The sequence below is a fragment of the Hippocampus comes genome, unplaced genomic scaffold (genome assembly GCF_001891065.2).
Source record: "Hippocampus comes isolate QL1 unplaced genomic scaffold, H_comes_QL1_v1.1 scaffold22, whole genome shotgun sequence".
In the NCBI taxonomy this organism is placed as follows: Eukaryota; Metazoa; Chordata; class Actinopteri; order Syngnathiformes; family Syngnathidae; genus Hippocampus; species Hippocampus comes.
The window spans coordinates 3666911-3682757 of NW_017806175.1; the positions used below are offsets into that span (position 1 = coordinate 3666911).

Here is a 15847-nt window from a genome sequence, read left to right on the forward strand (position 1 = left end):
CTTGAGAATGCTTTTGAAGGAATCTGCCGTTGGTTTTGAGCAAGCAGGGCTGCGAGGTTGAGCTTTAATCAGCAGCACAAACATTCAGTAGCCATATACAATATGTGGTCAGAAAGGGATAAGCCCTGCATATTCTGATTGGACAACATATTGAATGTCCTCTCACAGACGTGTTCTTTTCCATTTTCCATCAGGGCAGATTGGACGTGCTGCAGCCATTAAGATTTCTAAATGCCCTTTTTCTTTATGACACTCATGAGCTCGCTTTCTCTTGTAGGCGGGAAAGAGGATGAGGTCATTGTACTGGAATCCTAATGCACATACACTCTCCGCCACACAAGATAATCATCAACATCAGACCCCTCAAATCTTACTCCGTTTGCTCACAGTGTTTAAGGGTTTCCTGGCTCTGGTTATGAGCCAGACCATTTGGAAGAAAATCTGAAGCCACTGGGGGCTTATGATGGTTAATCCAGTATTTTGTGGGTCTCTGCTATTCGCTTTAAATCAGTTGTGACTCAAAAGACGCAATCATTTATGCATTACTAACCAAAAGGAAAACGCAGTTAATCCCGAGAGGCTAAATGGCCTCTTTAAAGAGAGGCCTCTCCATGCTGTAATGAAAATAAGATGACAAATAAATCTTGTTATTTGGGATTCATTTGAGCGAGGCCTCCAAGGTTGAATAAAATCCCTTCATGCCGCCAGTTGACTTCAAGTTGCAATATGACAAGATTTGCCAAAAATGACAGTCCATCAAAATGCTGAGTTTGTTTGGAATGGGAACTTTAACCTGAGTACAACGCACCCGGAAGCTGACTTGCTAACCATAAGACTGACGTGTTGCCTTATGCTCCCATACAAATTGGAAAACAGAATGTCAGAATCCAGCCCATGATTGTGCTTACCTACCATTATTCCTCACATGACGCTTTTATGTCCCATCATCTTGCAATGTAATCACATTCCGTGGTTCTTCATTCCCCATTTCACCTGCATTATGATCATAACTGCCATAATGCATTTGAGTACGTTATACAATTCGGCCAGAGACCTTTGGAACTCTCTGGAGTGAGTTGATGGAAAATAATGATCCAAAGGGAACATGTGGAGAAAGGAAAATTGGAGATTTGGAGAAAAAAATAGTGATCTCATAAAGTGAGAGATAATCACAGAGAACGGCAGGAATAAAAAAAGGAATCTTTTCAGCAAAAATAAACAGTGTCGCTTGGGCGCCAGCAATTTCATGGAATCACACAGAGACCACAAGGCACCATGGAATATTTCAGGGAAATTAACACGGTTTCTTCATTATGAAGGAATAAATTAGGTTTGGGATGTTCTCTCAACATCACACTTTTGGGTGTTGATTTTCCTTGCAAAGAGCAATATTTTACTGCCTAGATGAAAGACATGATACAGTATTATTCTTTTTGTAATCCGTTGGAATCGTAAAGGGATTGTCTTACTTGTGTTTACTGCCCCCTTGTGGTAGTGGATGAGCATTGCCGAGGTATTACTATTCATTCACCCTATATTCTACAAAAATTAGCCTGCGTTCAATTAAAGGGCTTTCCGAGCCTATTGTTTGTTTACTTACCGATTTAGCTCCACCAGTGTAGCCATTGGTGTGGCTAACTTTTCACAACAACAAAATGTAAATTTATATACTCACTATTTGGTGTTTGAAATGGCTACCGAAGAAGCTGAGCAGTGTTTAAAAGTTCGGTGCTTTTCTCCCAACAAGGTTTTTGTGTGTGCTGATTGGTTTATTCGATGATTTGGGTGGAGCTACTGCTGTGTCTGCCTGGTGATACCTGTGAGTTGGAGAGCAACAATCGTGGTGCGACACTCACTCCACCTGTACGTTACTTCACAGGTTGCTCAGGTTTTGTTTCTTCCGATTTTTAATACGTACATTTGTTCCATAAAATTAATATTGTTTTGCTGCATTTTTTCGTATAAAAGTAGAGCAACATGAAGAGTCTGAAGGCAAAGTTTAAAAAGAATGAGGTAAGTGTAAGGTCTGAATCCCGAGTGGCTTATGATTTTTTTTTTCATGGTTCTATTTCGTCATGTTTATTATCTTAAATCGTCGTTTATGCGTCCTGGGGAGTGTGTTTAAATGCGAGGGGAGGTGGTTATTGGAGTTCAGTATGACCACAGCAGCATGGCAGCGGGGCTGCCTCTTGACTGCTGCTTGAGCAGAGGCTCAATGGCCAATAGAGCTCAGGTAGCATTCAATTATTCACACACACACACACACACACACACACACAGGCACACCAGTTACATTGCACCACCCTGGTGTCTCTCGAGAGGGGTGTCAAACTCATTTTTGTTGCGGGCCACATTGTAGTTACGATTTCCCTGGGAGGGCCTTGATGACTGTGAATTTTGTGAAACCGTATAAATGTTTAATCACCTCCGCATATTACATATCCAGTGCACAACGAATTGGCGGATAACTAGTTTTGAAATCAGGAGTGAAGAATAATGGTTTGTTCAGCCATTGTTTACATTAATGTAATAAGTACGTAATGAGATAATGCTTGCAATATCTCAATTTTATGATGGATTACATATGACAATTTCAAATGTTCGTTCTGACTTTAGCAAGCATCGTGGAAAAGTTGACATGCTTGATTTGCTCTCGTGGGCCACACAAAATGATATGGTGGGCCAGATCTAGCCCCCGGGCCTTGAGTTTGACACAATGGACCAGAGTAAACCCTTTCCTATAAGCAAATTGGAAATAAGGAATGTCACGGCCACATGTGCATGTACACGCGCACTTCTGATGCATTATGTTTTTTGAAAAATCAAAGCATTTTTTAAGATTTTTTTTTTCCTAGGGTAAAATTAGTTAGAAATAATACTAGACAGTTTTGGGACCATAGTTTGTGGTATAGTTACACTCTAAAGAATTAATATGGGGGAAAAAAATAGGGGTGGTATCATACACTTTTTTTTCCCGATGTGCAGGGAGGGTTCTCACTGTATTCCTTGCAGAGACCAAAGAACTTACAAACATTAAACAATGTGATCTCATGTTTTAAAACTACATATAGTTTCCTTCAGATCTCTACTGTACAATGTACAGCCTGAAAGTGAAAGCCCGTGTCTCTCACATCCCAGAGAGCGAGCAGACAGACTCACAGTGCACAGCTGCTCTTATTTGCTGAGTCCTGATATGGAATGACAAGGGCACAGAGCTACAGGATGGAGCAACCGCAGGGTACAACTCTTAAAAGGCTGGCCAAAAAAAAAAAAAAAGAGAGAAGCTGATACAAAGGAGAAAGCTTTGATTGTATTAGAAGCTCGGATGTGTAGTAATCAGCTATCAGATTATAGTTCAGAACAGTTTTATGTGTGCTAGCTGCATTGTTCCTCTGCAGCTTGTCGCTAGCCTGATGAATCCTTTTTGTCATTGTCTCAGCCTGCTCCCACTTCCCGTATGTATCATTTCACAGTAATGAAACTGGAGTATAACTTTGCTTAACCGTGCTTTTATTTTTCCACTGTTGTGTCATGCCATGTTTATAAAATTTTTTTCCTCTTTTTTTTTTTTTTTTTACCCGGATCCCGTAAGAGTCAGGACTGGAGCAAGAGTGACGAGAGGCTCCTCCAGGCTGCGGAGCAAAACGAAGCAGACAAAGTGTCCGCCCTCATCCTTAAAAAGGGTCTCTGCCCCACCAAGTTGGATGCTGAGGGCAAGTCGGCGTAAGTGGGTCATTGGACTGCCTGTCACTTTAACGGCGATGAGCCAAAATGCCAACGAGGACGAGATTGCTGAGAAGCCGAGAGGGACAAAATACATGCATGTGTGTTTTTTTTGTATTCAACCAACATTTATCACAGTATCTTACTACAGTATATATCATGCTCTTACATCGATAGATCCAGTCTTCAACAACAAAGAGTTGAAATATTCCAAAAATAATCATATACTGTTATTTTTGTATTCCCAGTGCAAAGGGCTCTCATGCATAAAAATTCCAATTCAAGGATGGCACAAAACTGCTGAACAGCAAGCCAAGAGTGGAAGAACCCATTTTGAGCATTTTTTCACAATAATCAACTCACTCAAAATTGTAATATTGCTCGGGTAAAGCGTTTGCCCTCCGTGTCATTCCAAATCCACAAAAAAAGATTAGATAGACTCACGTTGTAGTACAGCACTCGGTTGTCATCCCTGCCGATTTTGCAATAAACAGTTCAGGGAGATAAAAGAAATCACTCAACACAGCGGAAACAACAGGATCGTCAGTTAGAGACCCCCGACACAAATTCACCCCGATTATCGGTATTTAATGTGCCGCGCTTAATTTGCATGGCATAAAAACGTGAGCTACAAACAAATCTAATCAACGTTATTCACAGAATAAGTGAATACGTACGAATAACTCATGTGTCCTTCCGGCAGCTTCCATCAATGTGTGTCTCGTGGGCATGTCGACTGTCTGGAGGTCATCATCGCTCACGGAACAGACCTCAATGTCACAGATGGTGCCGGTGTGGTATTGCACAACACAGACCAAAAAAAAAAAACCCAAAACATTATCCATCAAGGCCACCATATCACATGTTGTTTGCTGATTTTAATTGCTAGGCTTTGGCGCCCTTCACCTCGCAGCCAAAAACGGACAGACCGAATGCTTAAAGAGACTTTTGCAGGTAAATGAAGTTGACAACATACATTTTCCCTTCATCATCAAATGTAGCGAGTTTTATCCTACCCTGTCGATAACAGGAAAGACTGGAAGTGGATTGCACAGATGCCATTGGGAGGACACCCCTCCATCATGCAGGTACAGTAACAGTTACACACTTTGACCAAAGTCAAGTGCATATTTTGGTGACTTTAATCAGTCAGACAATATTTTATGCACGATAAGGCGCTTCGTATTATAAGGCGCACCTTCAATGAATGGCATGTTTTAAAACTGTTTTCATAAGGAGGGTGCACTGCATTATAAGGCGCATAGAATAGAGGCTACAATCGTGGCTGCGGTTGTGCAATGCAATGCATCCACTAGATGGTGCTACGCTGAAGGGAATACAATACAATACAGTACAGCTTTATTTACCGGTATATAGAGCCTTCACAATCGCTGCAGCTGTAACACAACTGGTCACAAACACCTATATATATGCCTATATTTTCCTCATGAAATATTAAAAATATCTGCAGGGCTCAATAAAATTTGGGAAACACTGCCGTCAATCTAGGGAGAATTTTGATACATAATTTATGCAGGTGTACTTTACATTGCGGCGGGTGGGGATGAAATTGATCATAATGCCACTTCTTTGAAAAGTGTAAAGCACGTGAACGTTGATTAACAATTTTATCTACAGCGGTCAGTGGCTGCATATCCTGCACTGAGATCCTGTGGGACTTCAAAGCCGATCTTGATGTGCAGGATGGGGTAGGTTCAAAAATGATGAGTTGGTATCATTGTTGCATTTATGCTCCGGTAATATGTTCATTTTTGTTTTTGTTTCCCCCCCCCCCACGCTGTTCAGGATGGAGCCACCGCCCTCATTCTGGCAGCGCAGATGACTCAAGCGGAGCTGTGTGTCTTTCTGCTGGGCCGAGGTGCCAATGCAAACATTCAGGACAACCAGGGGAGGTACACAACTCTTCATCTGTGCTGCAGCCTCAGCCGAAGGAGGCCGGCTGGAAGTTGCGTGTCTGTCAGTCTGGTCGTAGCAGCTGCTAAATTCCGGACAGATGGAGCAGGGCGAGAGCCGCAGACCTCTATGGGGCCATTATCGCACCAGTGGGGTTGTGCTGGTTGCAACAGAGGAAGGATTCATTCGGAGAGTCTGCGGCATTTGGATAAGATTTCAAGGGTGGTAGTTCAAGGCCTCTGGCAGGGATCAACAACTTTGATGTTGGAGGGAGCAAACATGTTGATTCGGTCTCAACCTGTTCGCTGGGAAAACTCCGCTCAGTATGACGCTGGCATTGAAACAAGAGTTGTGAAAATTCAGCGGGCGTGATCGGGATCTCCATGTCTGAGACCCTGAAGTGTTTATAATTGTATAACATAGAAATGGATCATTTGTAATGCAATGATTCCCTCCTAGGCACATTGGTGTGCCATGAGAGCTCATCGAGTGCGCTGCGGGAAATTATCTAATTTCACTCAGTTGGTCAGAAAATTATTGCCGCATTTTTTGGACGACAACTCTCCTGGGAATAAAAATCGCACCAGTCAAAAAGTGCATAATGAAGAAGAAAAAAAAACATGTCATTGTGGAGTATATAAGTTGCATTTGGGGGGAGAATTATTTTTGTTTAGATCAAAGAAGAAAAGAAAGGAGATCTACACTATGTCATTAGTTTGCTGCCACCTGTCACGGGAGCAAACTAAGGGACCGTGTCTCCAGCAAGTTCGCTAGTTTACCATGCAGTATCTGGCACAACAAGGATACTACTCCGACGTTAATGGTGGCCCGATGTCAAGGGGTCAGTTTGGGAGAACATGCAAACTCCACACAAAAAGGAATCAAACCCTACACCTCTGCACTGTGAGGCCGACGTGCTAACCAGTCGACCGCCGTGCCTCAGAACTATCTTCAAAAATTCATGAATAAAACAGTTGAAAGGCGCAAAATATGAAATGATGACTGATACGAATCACATCGTGAATATACGGGACCAATAGCGTTCCACAATTTCAGAACGAGGATTTTGAGTTCCAGTCTGAGCTCTAATTTTCATATACAAGTCACACTTGAGTAAAAGTCGCTGGACCCGCCAAACTATCAAAAAAAGTGGTTCATAATCCCCCCCCCCCGCCCCCCCTAAAAAAAACATCATTTAGTTACTCCAAATAATGCGCATGTTGAATTGTGATCCGTTTCTGTCTGCAATCAGGACTGCCTTGATGCTGGCCTGTGAGAGCGACAGTGCAGAAACTGTGGCCGTTCTACTGAGGGGAGGGGCCAACACGCAGCTGTTCGACGGCCTCGGAAACAAGGCGGACGATTACAGCCCTGACAGCCAGCACATCGTGCACATGTTGCAAAACGGAGCACCTCCTGGTACGTTATTAGTGTCAAAGTCGTTTCCGTAGGTGATCGAAAATGTATGAACATGTACTTGTGTATATGTGTGCACGTAATGACATGTATCTCAATGTAAGGAATTCTTCTCTCTCCTTCTGCATCCGTATTGTCAGAAGGCACAGGCGAGGAGGTAATGTCGCACGGCGACCCCGTTCCTCTCGGGCCGATCGTCATATTGTGCGGGTTTTACAATGCGACGTTACTACATGTCACGCTTTTATTCCTATTTGTAATTGAATCTGACCCGACCGTATCAAGACTTTCTTCATTTCCTTTTTTTAATTTTTTTAATCAGTCTCTTCCATTTTACCCCACCAATGCAGACCCACCAGAACAACTCACGGGCCTCACTGGTTCAAGGGGGTAGTACCCCTCGTAAAAGGAAAGCCCCTCCCCCACCACGCTCTCCTCTCCAGGTACTCTCAGCCTGTGTTTTCCAACCTTTGATTTAAATCATTTGTGTGTGTTTCACGCTTTGCATCACGATCATTCAGGATTTGCCGCCCAGCCCTCATCCACGTGGTCTGGCTCCCACCGTTCAGTCACCCAAGCCCCCTGCTCAGTCGCCTTCTCCTCAGCCTCAACAATCACATCAGGTTACTGATGAGTTTGTCTTGAAATCATTTAGTTTCACACACAGTAACATGAAGAATGAACACAAAGTTTTTATTTTGCCATAAGGTGGAAGACGAGGAGGTGTTTGAGGAGATTCGCCGACTACGTCTTGAGCGAGGTCGTCTACTCCAAAAGATAAAAGCCTTGGAGCAGCAACAACAAAGTGCCCTTTCTGCCTTGGAGGAGGTACTGCAATCATGATGCGCACTTAATGTATTTTTTTTTTAATTGTAAATTAGCTACACAATGTGACTCATTGTATGCTTGTCGCGCACGCACGCACACACCACATTAGCTGTCCCAACTGAAACGACGCCTAAAGGAAGCAGAGGCCGAGAGGGACACGTTGATCGAGGAGCTGAAGGGAGTCAATAGCGTTGGGGCAAGCGACTCTGAGGATATGGAGGAAATGTTTGACTTCCCAGGTATGTCATTTGTAATTCCCAAGCATCTTAGAAATTGCATTCCTAATCTGGGCAAAAGCCTGACATGGTATAGCTCTTCATCAAGTACCGAACATGGGTGGATGTGTTTAATGTGAAGGGAAGTTTTTGCACTCTTTCTGTCATGCTTTAGGATGCCACAAGATGGCGCCAAAGCACCGGATAATCGGAAAATAACAATTAGTGTCACCAAGGTACTGTATACTGAAGTGATGCATCTAAACTGGAGACTAAAATTTTTGTTTAGTAGCGTGGAGGTAAGTGAGGGACCAATTCCCCAAATAATAATTAGCCGAGGTTCACTGTTGAGTATTATGGCCAGATGTTCCAATACTTCCATATGTCCACATAGTGTGCCAGTTATTGTCAGCTTTTTGTTCTTGAACTTGCCCTCCAGAGAGGTTGCTCTGCAAGGGTTCCAGAGCCGCACCAGCTCGTGACGAGACCTCCACCGATGCGGAATCAGCCAGCCCGTCTCCCTCCCCTGCAGACCGCGCGAGTGCAGAAGCGTTACACCAAAAGATAGAGGAGCTTACATCACAGAACGCCGAGCTTATTCTCAAAGTTCAGGTACGAACGCTTATCAGCTTGCGGAGAGGACAACCTCAGACTCTCTTATGTGAAGGTGTCTTTTATGTCATGATGAATTTTGTGATGTCATATTCATCCAGTACGCCTCAGTTAGGACACGTGCGTTTTGGCTTCCTTCTTTTTTCCTTCCCTTTTTTTTTTTTTACCATACACGTGTATTAATCTTACTTTATGTAACGTGAAAAAGTAAGTTGCCACGCTACATATCTGGCTCCTGTATGTTTGCCTCTTTACAGATGCTGGAGATGTTTGAGAAGGACGACACCGATATGCAAAGCCCCGGTGCGGACTTTGTCCCTGTAGCGCAGTACGAGACCATTAGGAAGGAATTTGAAGCCCTGCAGGAGCGCTTCTCTCAGGCTCAAACGTTTAGTGGGGAGTCCGGTGAGGTGGAGGAACGGTAAGATGAGACAAGCATGGAACTTCGGTAATCCCACACATATTGGCGGCTCACAACGATACCAAACAAATCATATTGGCTTGCTGTGGTGACCCCTGTTGGGGACAAACTGCAAGTTTCAGCAACATCATTGAACAAATTTCAATTCAGCTTTCTTTCTGTGAGAGGTATCCTAGCTATTTGCCAAAAAATGAGGCCTCCGAAGCCATGCAGAAATAGAAATTTGTGTCGGGGATGTATGTTGAAGTGATGCATCTCATTTGAGAAACAAGGGAGGAGCTACGTTTTTGCCTGGATGTTAGTGGAAGTTATGGAGCGTCACGCCTGCATGCACTTCCTTTTTTTTTTTTTTTTTAAACAGTTTACACATTTAATACAGTGGACTAGATTAACTATTTCACGCGCCCTGTAATGTGATAAGCTGTGCACTGTAGTAACCGTTGTCATAGATTCGAAGTGAATCATACATTTGATTTGAGCTTTGTTTATCATCAGTGATCTTTGTTTTGGTCCGCAGTGGTGATGAGACATCTCAGGCTGGATCGTCAGAGAGCCCGGAGGCTCTGAAGGACAAGCTGCATGGCCTGCAGGTCCAATTGGCTTCCTCCAAGTCGGAGCTGGAGCAGCTAAAGGAGCAAATGCGGCTTGGGGTGTTCTCGGTGGAATGTGGCGAAGGGGATAAAGCTGCTGCAGCAGCAGGTGCCAGTGAGGTTCCAGACCCCGAGGCCCAGCAGCTGAGGGCAAGAGTGGGCGAGTTGGAGGAGGAGCTCGTTCAGAGCCGCGCCAAAGCGATCGCTCAGACCTCTGAGGACACTGACAGAATCAAACAGCTGACGGAGCGAGTCGAGCAATTCCAAGCCGCCCTCGTCCAGAAAAAGTCTGCAGGTGACGACCACTGGACAAAGTCAGGCGAGCAAACAGAAACTGTGAAACTTGGCGAAAAAGTGGCCGAACTGGAGGCGAGCACGGCACCGGGAGGGAGCACGTTGGAAGCCGCGGGAACGACCGGAGATCAGGTTCGCCGTCTTCAGCAACGTGTCGTGGACCTCGAGGGAGAGCTGAGGAAATGTGTGCCCCGTTCGGATCTGGAGGAGGTGCAGGTCACGCTGGGCCTACAATGTGAACAGCTGGCGAGGGAGAGAGCGGAGGTGGCGAGGAGGCTCAACGATGCCCTCCTGCAGTTGGAGAGGATAAGGCCTCCTACAAATGGCGAGGACGAGGATGAAGAGGAAGAGCACTCGGAGAGCTCGGAGCTCTCGGTCACATCAGGTCTGACATGCAGTCATCTGCCATGTTGTTTACCTTTTCGATTGGTGAAGGGGGGATGTTGCAATCAGAAACGTCTTTTTTTTGGTGGTGGTGGTGGGGGGAGGGGTGAAAAAAATTAAGGTTATATTTCCCAGTTATAGTCTAAGCCCTCAATCTATAATATCGAGATTTCTGTAAATGCCATTACTGCGACTGACCACGTTTCGGTCCAATCAGAACGTTCCAGACGAACGCTGGCCGCAGTCCGCGAAGAGCTGGAGGCGGCTCGTCAGGAAGCCGCCCAAGCTCTCGACTGCTTATGCGCCGAGCGAGAGAGCCGCGCCCACGACGCCCTGCACCTGAAGGATGTGATGCCTCTGTCCAAGCACAAAGAAGCGCTGGCCGCCGTGTCCGAGCAGCTAGCCCGAACACTACAGGAGCTTGAGCGGGAAAAGACGCTGCGATCAGATTCTGAAGAGCGGACGGCCAGACTAGAGGCCCAACTCGAAACCATACGTGAGGCTGTGCCAAAGGAGGAGCACGAGAAAGTCAAGGTTGGTGGCCAAGTCCGCTGGGATAGGTGCCAGCTCACCTGCCATCCTCATGAAGATGAAAATCAGTCATCAGTTGTTTTCTGTAACCCTTAACAACAAAATAAACCCAAGAGTTTACTTTCTACCCTGTAAGGCAGAGCTCCAGCGCTCCCTGCAAGCCAGCGAGAGCAGCGCAGCGGCAGCTCAAGAAGCTCTGAGTGACAAGGAGGCAGAGCTGCGTCAACTCAAGTCTGAAAAGGCCGCCCAACAGGGTCTAATCTCCAAGGAGGACCACGAGGCCCTGCGGCTGTCCATGCAGGCCGAGATCAACGCCGCCGCCGCCCGCCTCAACGACCTCACGCGCAAACACGAGAAGACCTGCACTGAGGTATGTACCTGTGAGCGCATGCGTGGTTTCCTGCAAACCCTCACAAAGCAGTCTTAGTCCACTTAATTGTGTCGGCCAGAATGAGAGTTAGGTTCCACCTTTATCTCTTTCCCGCCTCTGCATTATTCATTCCCCTCTCCGTACGATGGATACTGATGTACTCAATCGGTGGGTATTAAGTATAGCACTACATATGTGCACTGAAACGGATACTGCTGACTTTCACTCCCGATGGCTGAAGCTTCCACAAATTGCGCAGTCCAGCAAATGCCAACTTTCTTCCAGGCATGCTTTACATAGAAATAATGATTCACCCTTTCATGCACCCTGTAACCGAATAACATGGTAAGCTGTCCACTGTAGTAACCACTGTCCCCGAAAGGGTTAAATCAAGAGAAAACACAATAAATAAAAAGTAAGATGGAAAATTACACAACACCGCTGTGCTTGGTCAATAAAGTCAATAATCACATCTATATGACCGGAACACAGTTCCTCGAATAACACAGTGGGTGTCGCCTACCTTGCGTAAGGTGTTCCAAGTGCAGCGGGAGGCTCTCTTTCACAAGAGCGAGCGACAGGTTGCGGAGACTCAGTTGGCCGCTGTGCAGCAGCAGCTTCAAGAACTGCAAGCCAAGTCCAGTCACATCCAGGAACTCCATGCTAACATCCAGCAATCGCAAGGCCTGGTCAAGGAGAAGGACCGCAAGGTGAGACATTGCAAGAAAAAAAAAAGCAAAAGTATCGCCAACTTGGAATATTTGAATGTTTTTTTTGGGGGGGGGCTTCACTCAACCAGAGGAACAGAGAGGGCCTGGAGGCACTACTTGTTCCTCTTCAAGAAAAAGAAAATCTGTGGTGTTTTGCAGCATATCTGCGACTCACCACGTGCCCTGTTTGCGTTTTTTTAACCTTTCTGCCATCAGTTGCTGAAAATTTTCTTTGCTGTTTTCGTGCATGGGTCACAGAAATTTGAGGGCATCTTGTTAGTTAAAATGAGTTGTGGATCTTAGTTTTGAATAGTGCTTTGCTGCCATCTTGTGGTTAGTGTGCTAGCCTGTCTGAAAAGTATTATTTACTGCAAGGCTTCAGACTGCCCCAGAATGACGACATTTCCTGAAACGTCAGACAGTGCAAGTACATCTACTCACGCCATTGTGACCAGTAAATTTGCAGTTTTTTTTTTTTTTTAATTGAATTTTTTTGTTGCTGTCAAACTTCAGCTCCCAACTTCAGCCCATTTAGCAGTGATGCAGTGAAAATGATCGGCGTTAAGATTTACTTTGCAGGTCAATTTACGGTGTGTGCGCTCCTTAATTTTGTACTTACTGCGCTAAAATTTCAGGTTAGGGGCCACTGTACTCCGAGTAGAAAAAAATAGAGTCTGCAGGCCTGTGCTGCAAATTTAGGCTATATCTTTGCCTTTAATACGCTAAAAAAAATGGTTTCGTGAATTTACTCAGTATGGTCAAAAACGTATCTGGATCTGGATTATTTCATTTCCTACAACCACTTCATGAAATTAAATGGAGTAAATTCAACAAAAACGTTTTTCAGTGTAGTGTGTCATGACAGGCAGAACAATTGAATGGTCTTCCTCTAGGTGGGAGAAGATTCAAATCAACTGTCCTCACCTTTTACCATTCAGCTAAAAAAAATTGTTAAATCGTGGCTTCCTGTGAGTATACCGTCAGCATAATTTTACGTGCTGTACTATGGCAATTTTCTTTCGTAAAATATGCGCCAAGGTTCAGGAAAGGCCGGGAAAGGCTGCTGTAGAGGATAAACACAAGTGGAGACAACACTGAGGTACACGGAAGTGAAAATACTGCGAGGACACAACAAAATAAAAATAATAGATGGCCTGTTATGATTCCGAAGGCTTGGACGAGTGCGGATATGATTAAACGTGACCACTTCGAGCTCCTTAAAAAAAAACCCATTAACTGGAAACTGTTTCTGATGCAGATAATGGAGCTTTCAAAGGAGGTGTTCCGGCTAAAGGAGGCGCTTGGATCTCTGTCGCCTCCTCTCGGAATCATGTCCACGCATCCGGGGAACCCGGGACAGCGAATGGCGCTCCAGAACAGGGTTGCTGTACTTAGCCAACAGCTCCAGGTACCGAACAAATAATAATAATAATAATAATTTCTGAAAAAGATGTGTCGACATCATGCTTGTAGTTATTTTAGTATAATTATTGTTTTCTTTTTTTTTTCTTTTCATTCTTCAAGGATTGGGAAAGAAAGCACAAACAGGTCGTGGCTGTGTATCGTTCTCATTTACTGGCGGCTGTGCAGGTCAGAGTCTCGCGACACAAAATCACGTACACGTCACACGCGCGCACGCGAACACACACACACACACACACACACACACACACACACACACTGCTTCGCTCCAAAAAAAAAAAAAAACCTTGAGGTGGCCACTATGGGGGCACTTAAAATGTAGATGAGCCGAATTTGAATGTCAACTGAATGTCAATGTCCTACTTTTGTAGTTAGCTGGTGTTCAAGAAGCCGAGTTATTGCACAAAGGAGCTTTAGGGCCACACTGGAAAGAACGCAAAATAATACGAAAATAAAGATATGAGAGGGAAGCGGCCATTTTGTCATCTGAACAGAAAACAATGAAGAGCATAAAGACGAAATGTACAGTTACAAAAAAGCCATAAATATACAAGAATGTCATTGTTGTAATATTTGGAGATTAAAGTAGTCAGTGTCTGATAGATTTGATGCAAATATAACATCTTTTCACAAGAATAAATTCCTCATCATCTAAGACTGAAATGTCAGGAGAATAAAGTCATAAAGTTATTAAACTAGTTGTAATATTACAAGAGGTTTTTTTTTGTATTAGGAGTTCCGGTGTCATTTACGGGGGAAACATTCGACAAGAATACAAAGTCAAAATAGGAGTGTAAATGTGCGATATTTTAGAATAAGAACATAATGTGTTACTAGGAGAGAAATAATGAATTTCCCCAAATTGATAAAATTACAAAATAAAGTTATAGTAATACAAGGGGGGAAATTGTGACATTAGTAGAATAAAGTTGCAATATTATGATACAATATAATCAAAGGAAACAAACTGAAACTTGTCAAAAGTAGAAAGTCATGATCCGCAGCTGTTAACACTGTGAGAAAATATTTACAATATAATGATAAATCCAAAATTAGACTAGGAAGCCTTAACTTTTGAGCGCAAAGTGCTGATATTACAATTTAGAAAAATATTATTTGAAAAGAATCAGTCAGAATAAAAAAAAGAAATAAAATTATTACAGTTAAGTTGAAATATTACCCCCCCCCCTAAAAAAAGGAAGTAGAAAAATTATGGGATGGGGGGGATACACACTGGACTGTTACGATGTGAATCACATTGCCTTTTGAATGCCACTACCCTCCCCCCCTCCACACACACACAAAAAGTCCCTGCAGACTCACTGACTAATGTGATGTCTTAACATGCACACATCAGCATTCCCAATCGAACACTAAGTCGCAGTGCGTCTGTCCAACAGGGTCGTATGGACGAAGAGGTCCAACGTCTTCTCCTGCAGATCCTCAGAATGAGCCAACAGGGTCAATGATGTCCACGTTGCCCATCGTTGGAGCTCATCGGGTCAAGCATACAACTTTGCTACGGACAGATGGCGAGCTAAAATATCGCACACCATGTAAAGCACACCTCCTGGGGGCTGTAAGTAACCGAGGGGATGACACTAGCAATGCTGAGGCATCATGAAGGCTTATTCTTTGTTCTTTCGACAAATGAATCACATGCTCAAAAAGAAGTGTGTGTATTCTGGGAAAAATTCTTGTCCCATAATTGACCTCCCAAAACTAGCTCCACTTCACATCATAACAGGATACATCACAAAGTCGCAAGGACCCATGCCTTACATGTAACACTAAGTCGACCATTTTGATTTGAAGCAGCCATTTTGGGTGAATTGTGGGGTTCATACTTTGACAATACAAACACTTCATTTGGTCCAAAAAATATTTTGTTCATCAATGCCAGTGATAAAGTGACAGGCAGAACAATGAGATGCTCTTCTACGAAAAAGCGGAAGGTACATTATTGTACTTGCGTCTCCCCCATTTTTTTCACATTTATGTCAAAAGTCTAACAGTTATTTTCAAGATTCACCATGAAAAGGAGCGTTTGCAGCTTTATTCGCCTTTGTGCTTCTTGCCGGAAAAGCGGCCAATATTTTACAAGCAATATGTGTTCCGCTTGAAGAAGGTTTGCTACTATAGACAAGAATCATATTTGCTTCAGCCCACATCAAAGCTGTAAAACCGTATCACGATACAAGTGTGCTGTGCCTTTTGGTAAAAGCCAGTGTGTGATTGTTATTTTTAGAAGATACAATTTTGGGATTGACCTCCCTTTTTTTTTACTCCGTATTTTCCCTTTTTGGTCCAAAATAAATCCGTAAAAAGTCATCTACTGGTGTTCCTGTTCACTTTAGCACATGTGAATGTTAACGATGATTTGAAGCGTGGAGAGATTTTTGAGGAAGGCGTATCTG

At 43.9% G+C, this 15847-nt stretch overlaps 2 protein-coding genes across 4 annotated transcripts in view; one reads left to right on the plus strand and one right to left on the minus strand.

The window, feature by feature from the left end:
• shdb (Src homology 2 domain containing transforming protein D, b) overlaps nucleotides 1-4488 on the minus strand; it is a 31718-nt gene extending 27230 nt beyond the window's left edge. For 2 of the 3 annotated variants that reach the window (XM_019896967.1, XM_019896965.1), the window contains exon 1: nucleotides 4412-4488. In XM_019896967.1, coding sequence (XP_019752526.1) covers nucleotides 4412-4454 — 43 coding nt within the window. In that variant the 5' untranslated portion in view covers nucleotides 4455-4488. Of the gene's footprint in view, nucleotides 1-4400 lie in introns of all 3 variants that reach the window. The other variant, XM_019896968.1, reaches the window with a different exon arrangement.
• On the plus strand, nucleotides 1080-15761 carry ankrd24 (ankyrin repeat domain 24). Its single transcript, XM_019896971.1, is given in 21 exon segments — nucleotides 1080-2013; nucleotides 3593-3723; nucleotides 4427-4515; nucleotides 4613-4677; nucleotides 4754-4811; nucleotides 5362-5432; nucleotides 5530-5636; nucleotides 6890-7056; nucleotides 7194-7210; nucleotides 7404-7676; nucleotides 7762-7881; nucleotides 7991-8120; nucleotides 8536-8708; nucleotides 8966-9129; nucleotides 9647-10398; nucleotides 10615-10931; nucleotides 11065-11298; nucleotides 11832-12008; nucleotides 13267-13416; nucleotides 13533-13598; nucleotides 14831-15761. Coding segments are annotated over 21 exon segments (3366 nt in total). The 5' UTR covers nucleotides 1080-1977; the 3' UTR covers nucleotides 14900-15761.
• Nucleotides 15762-15847: the final 86 nt, after the last annotated feature.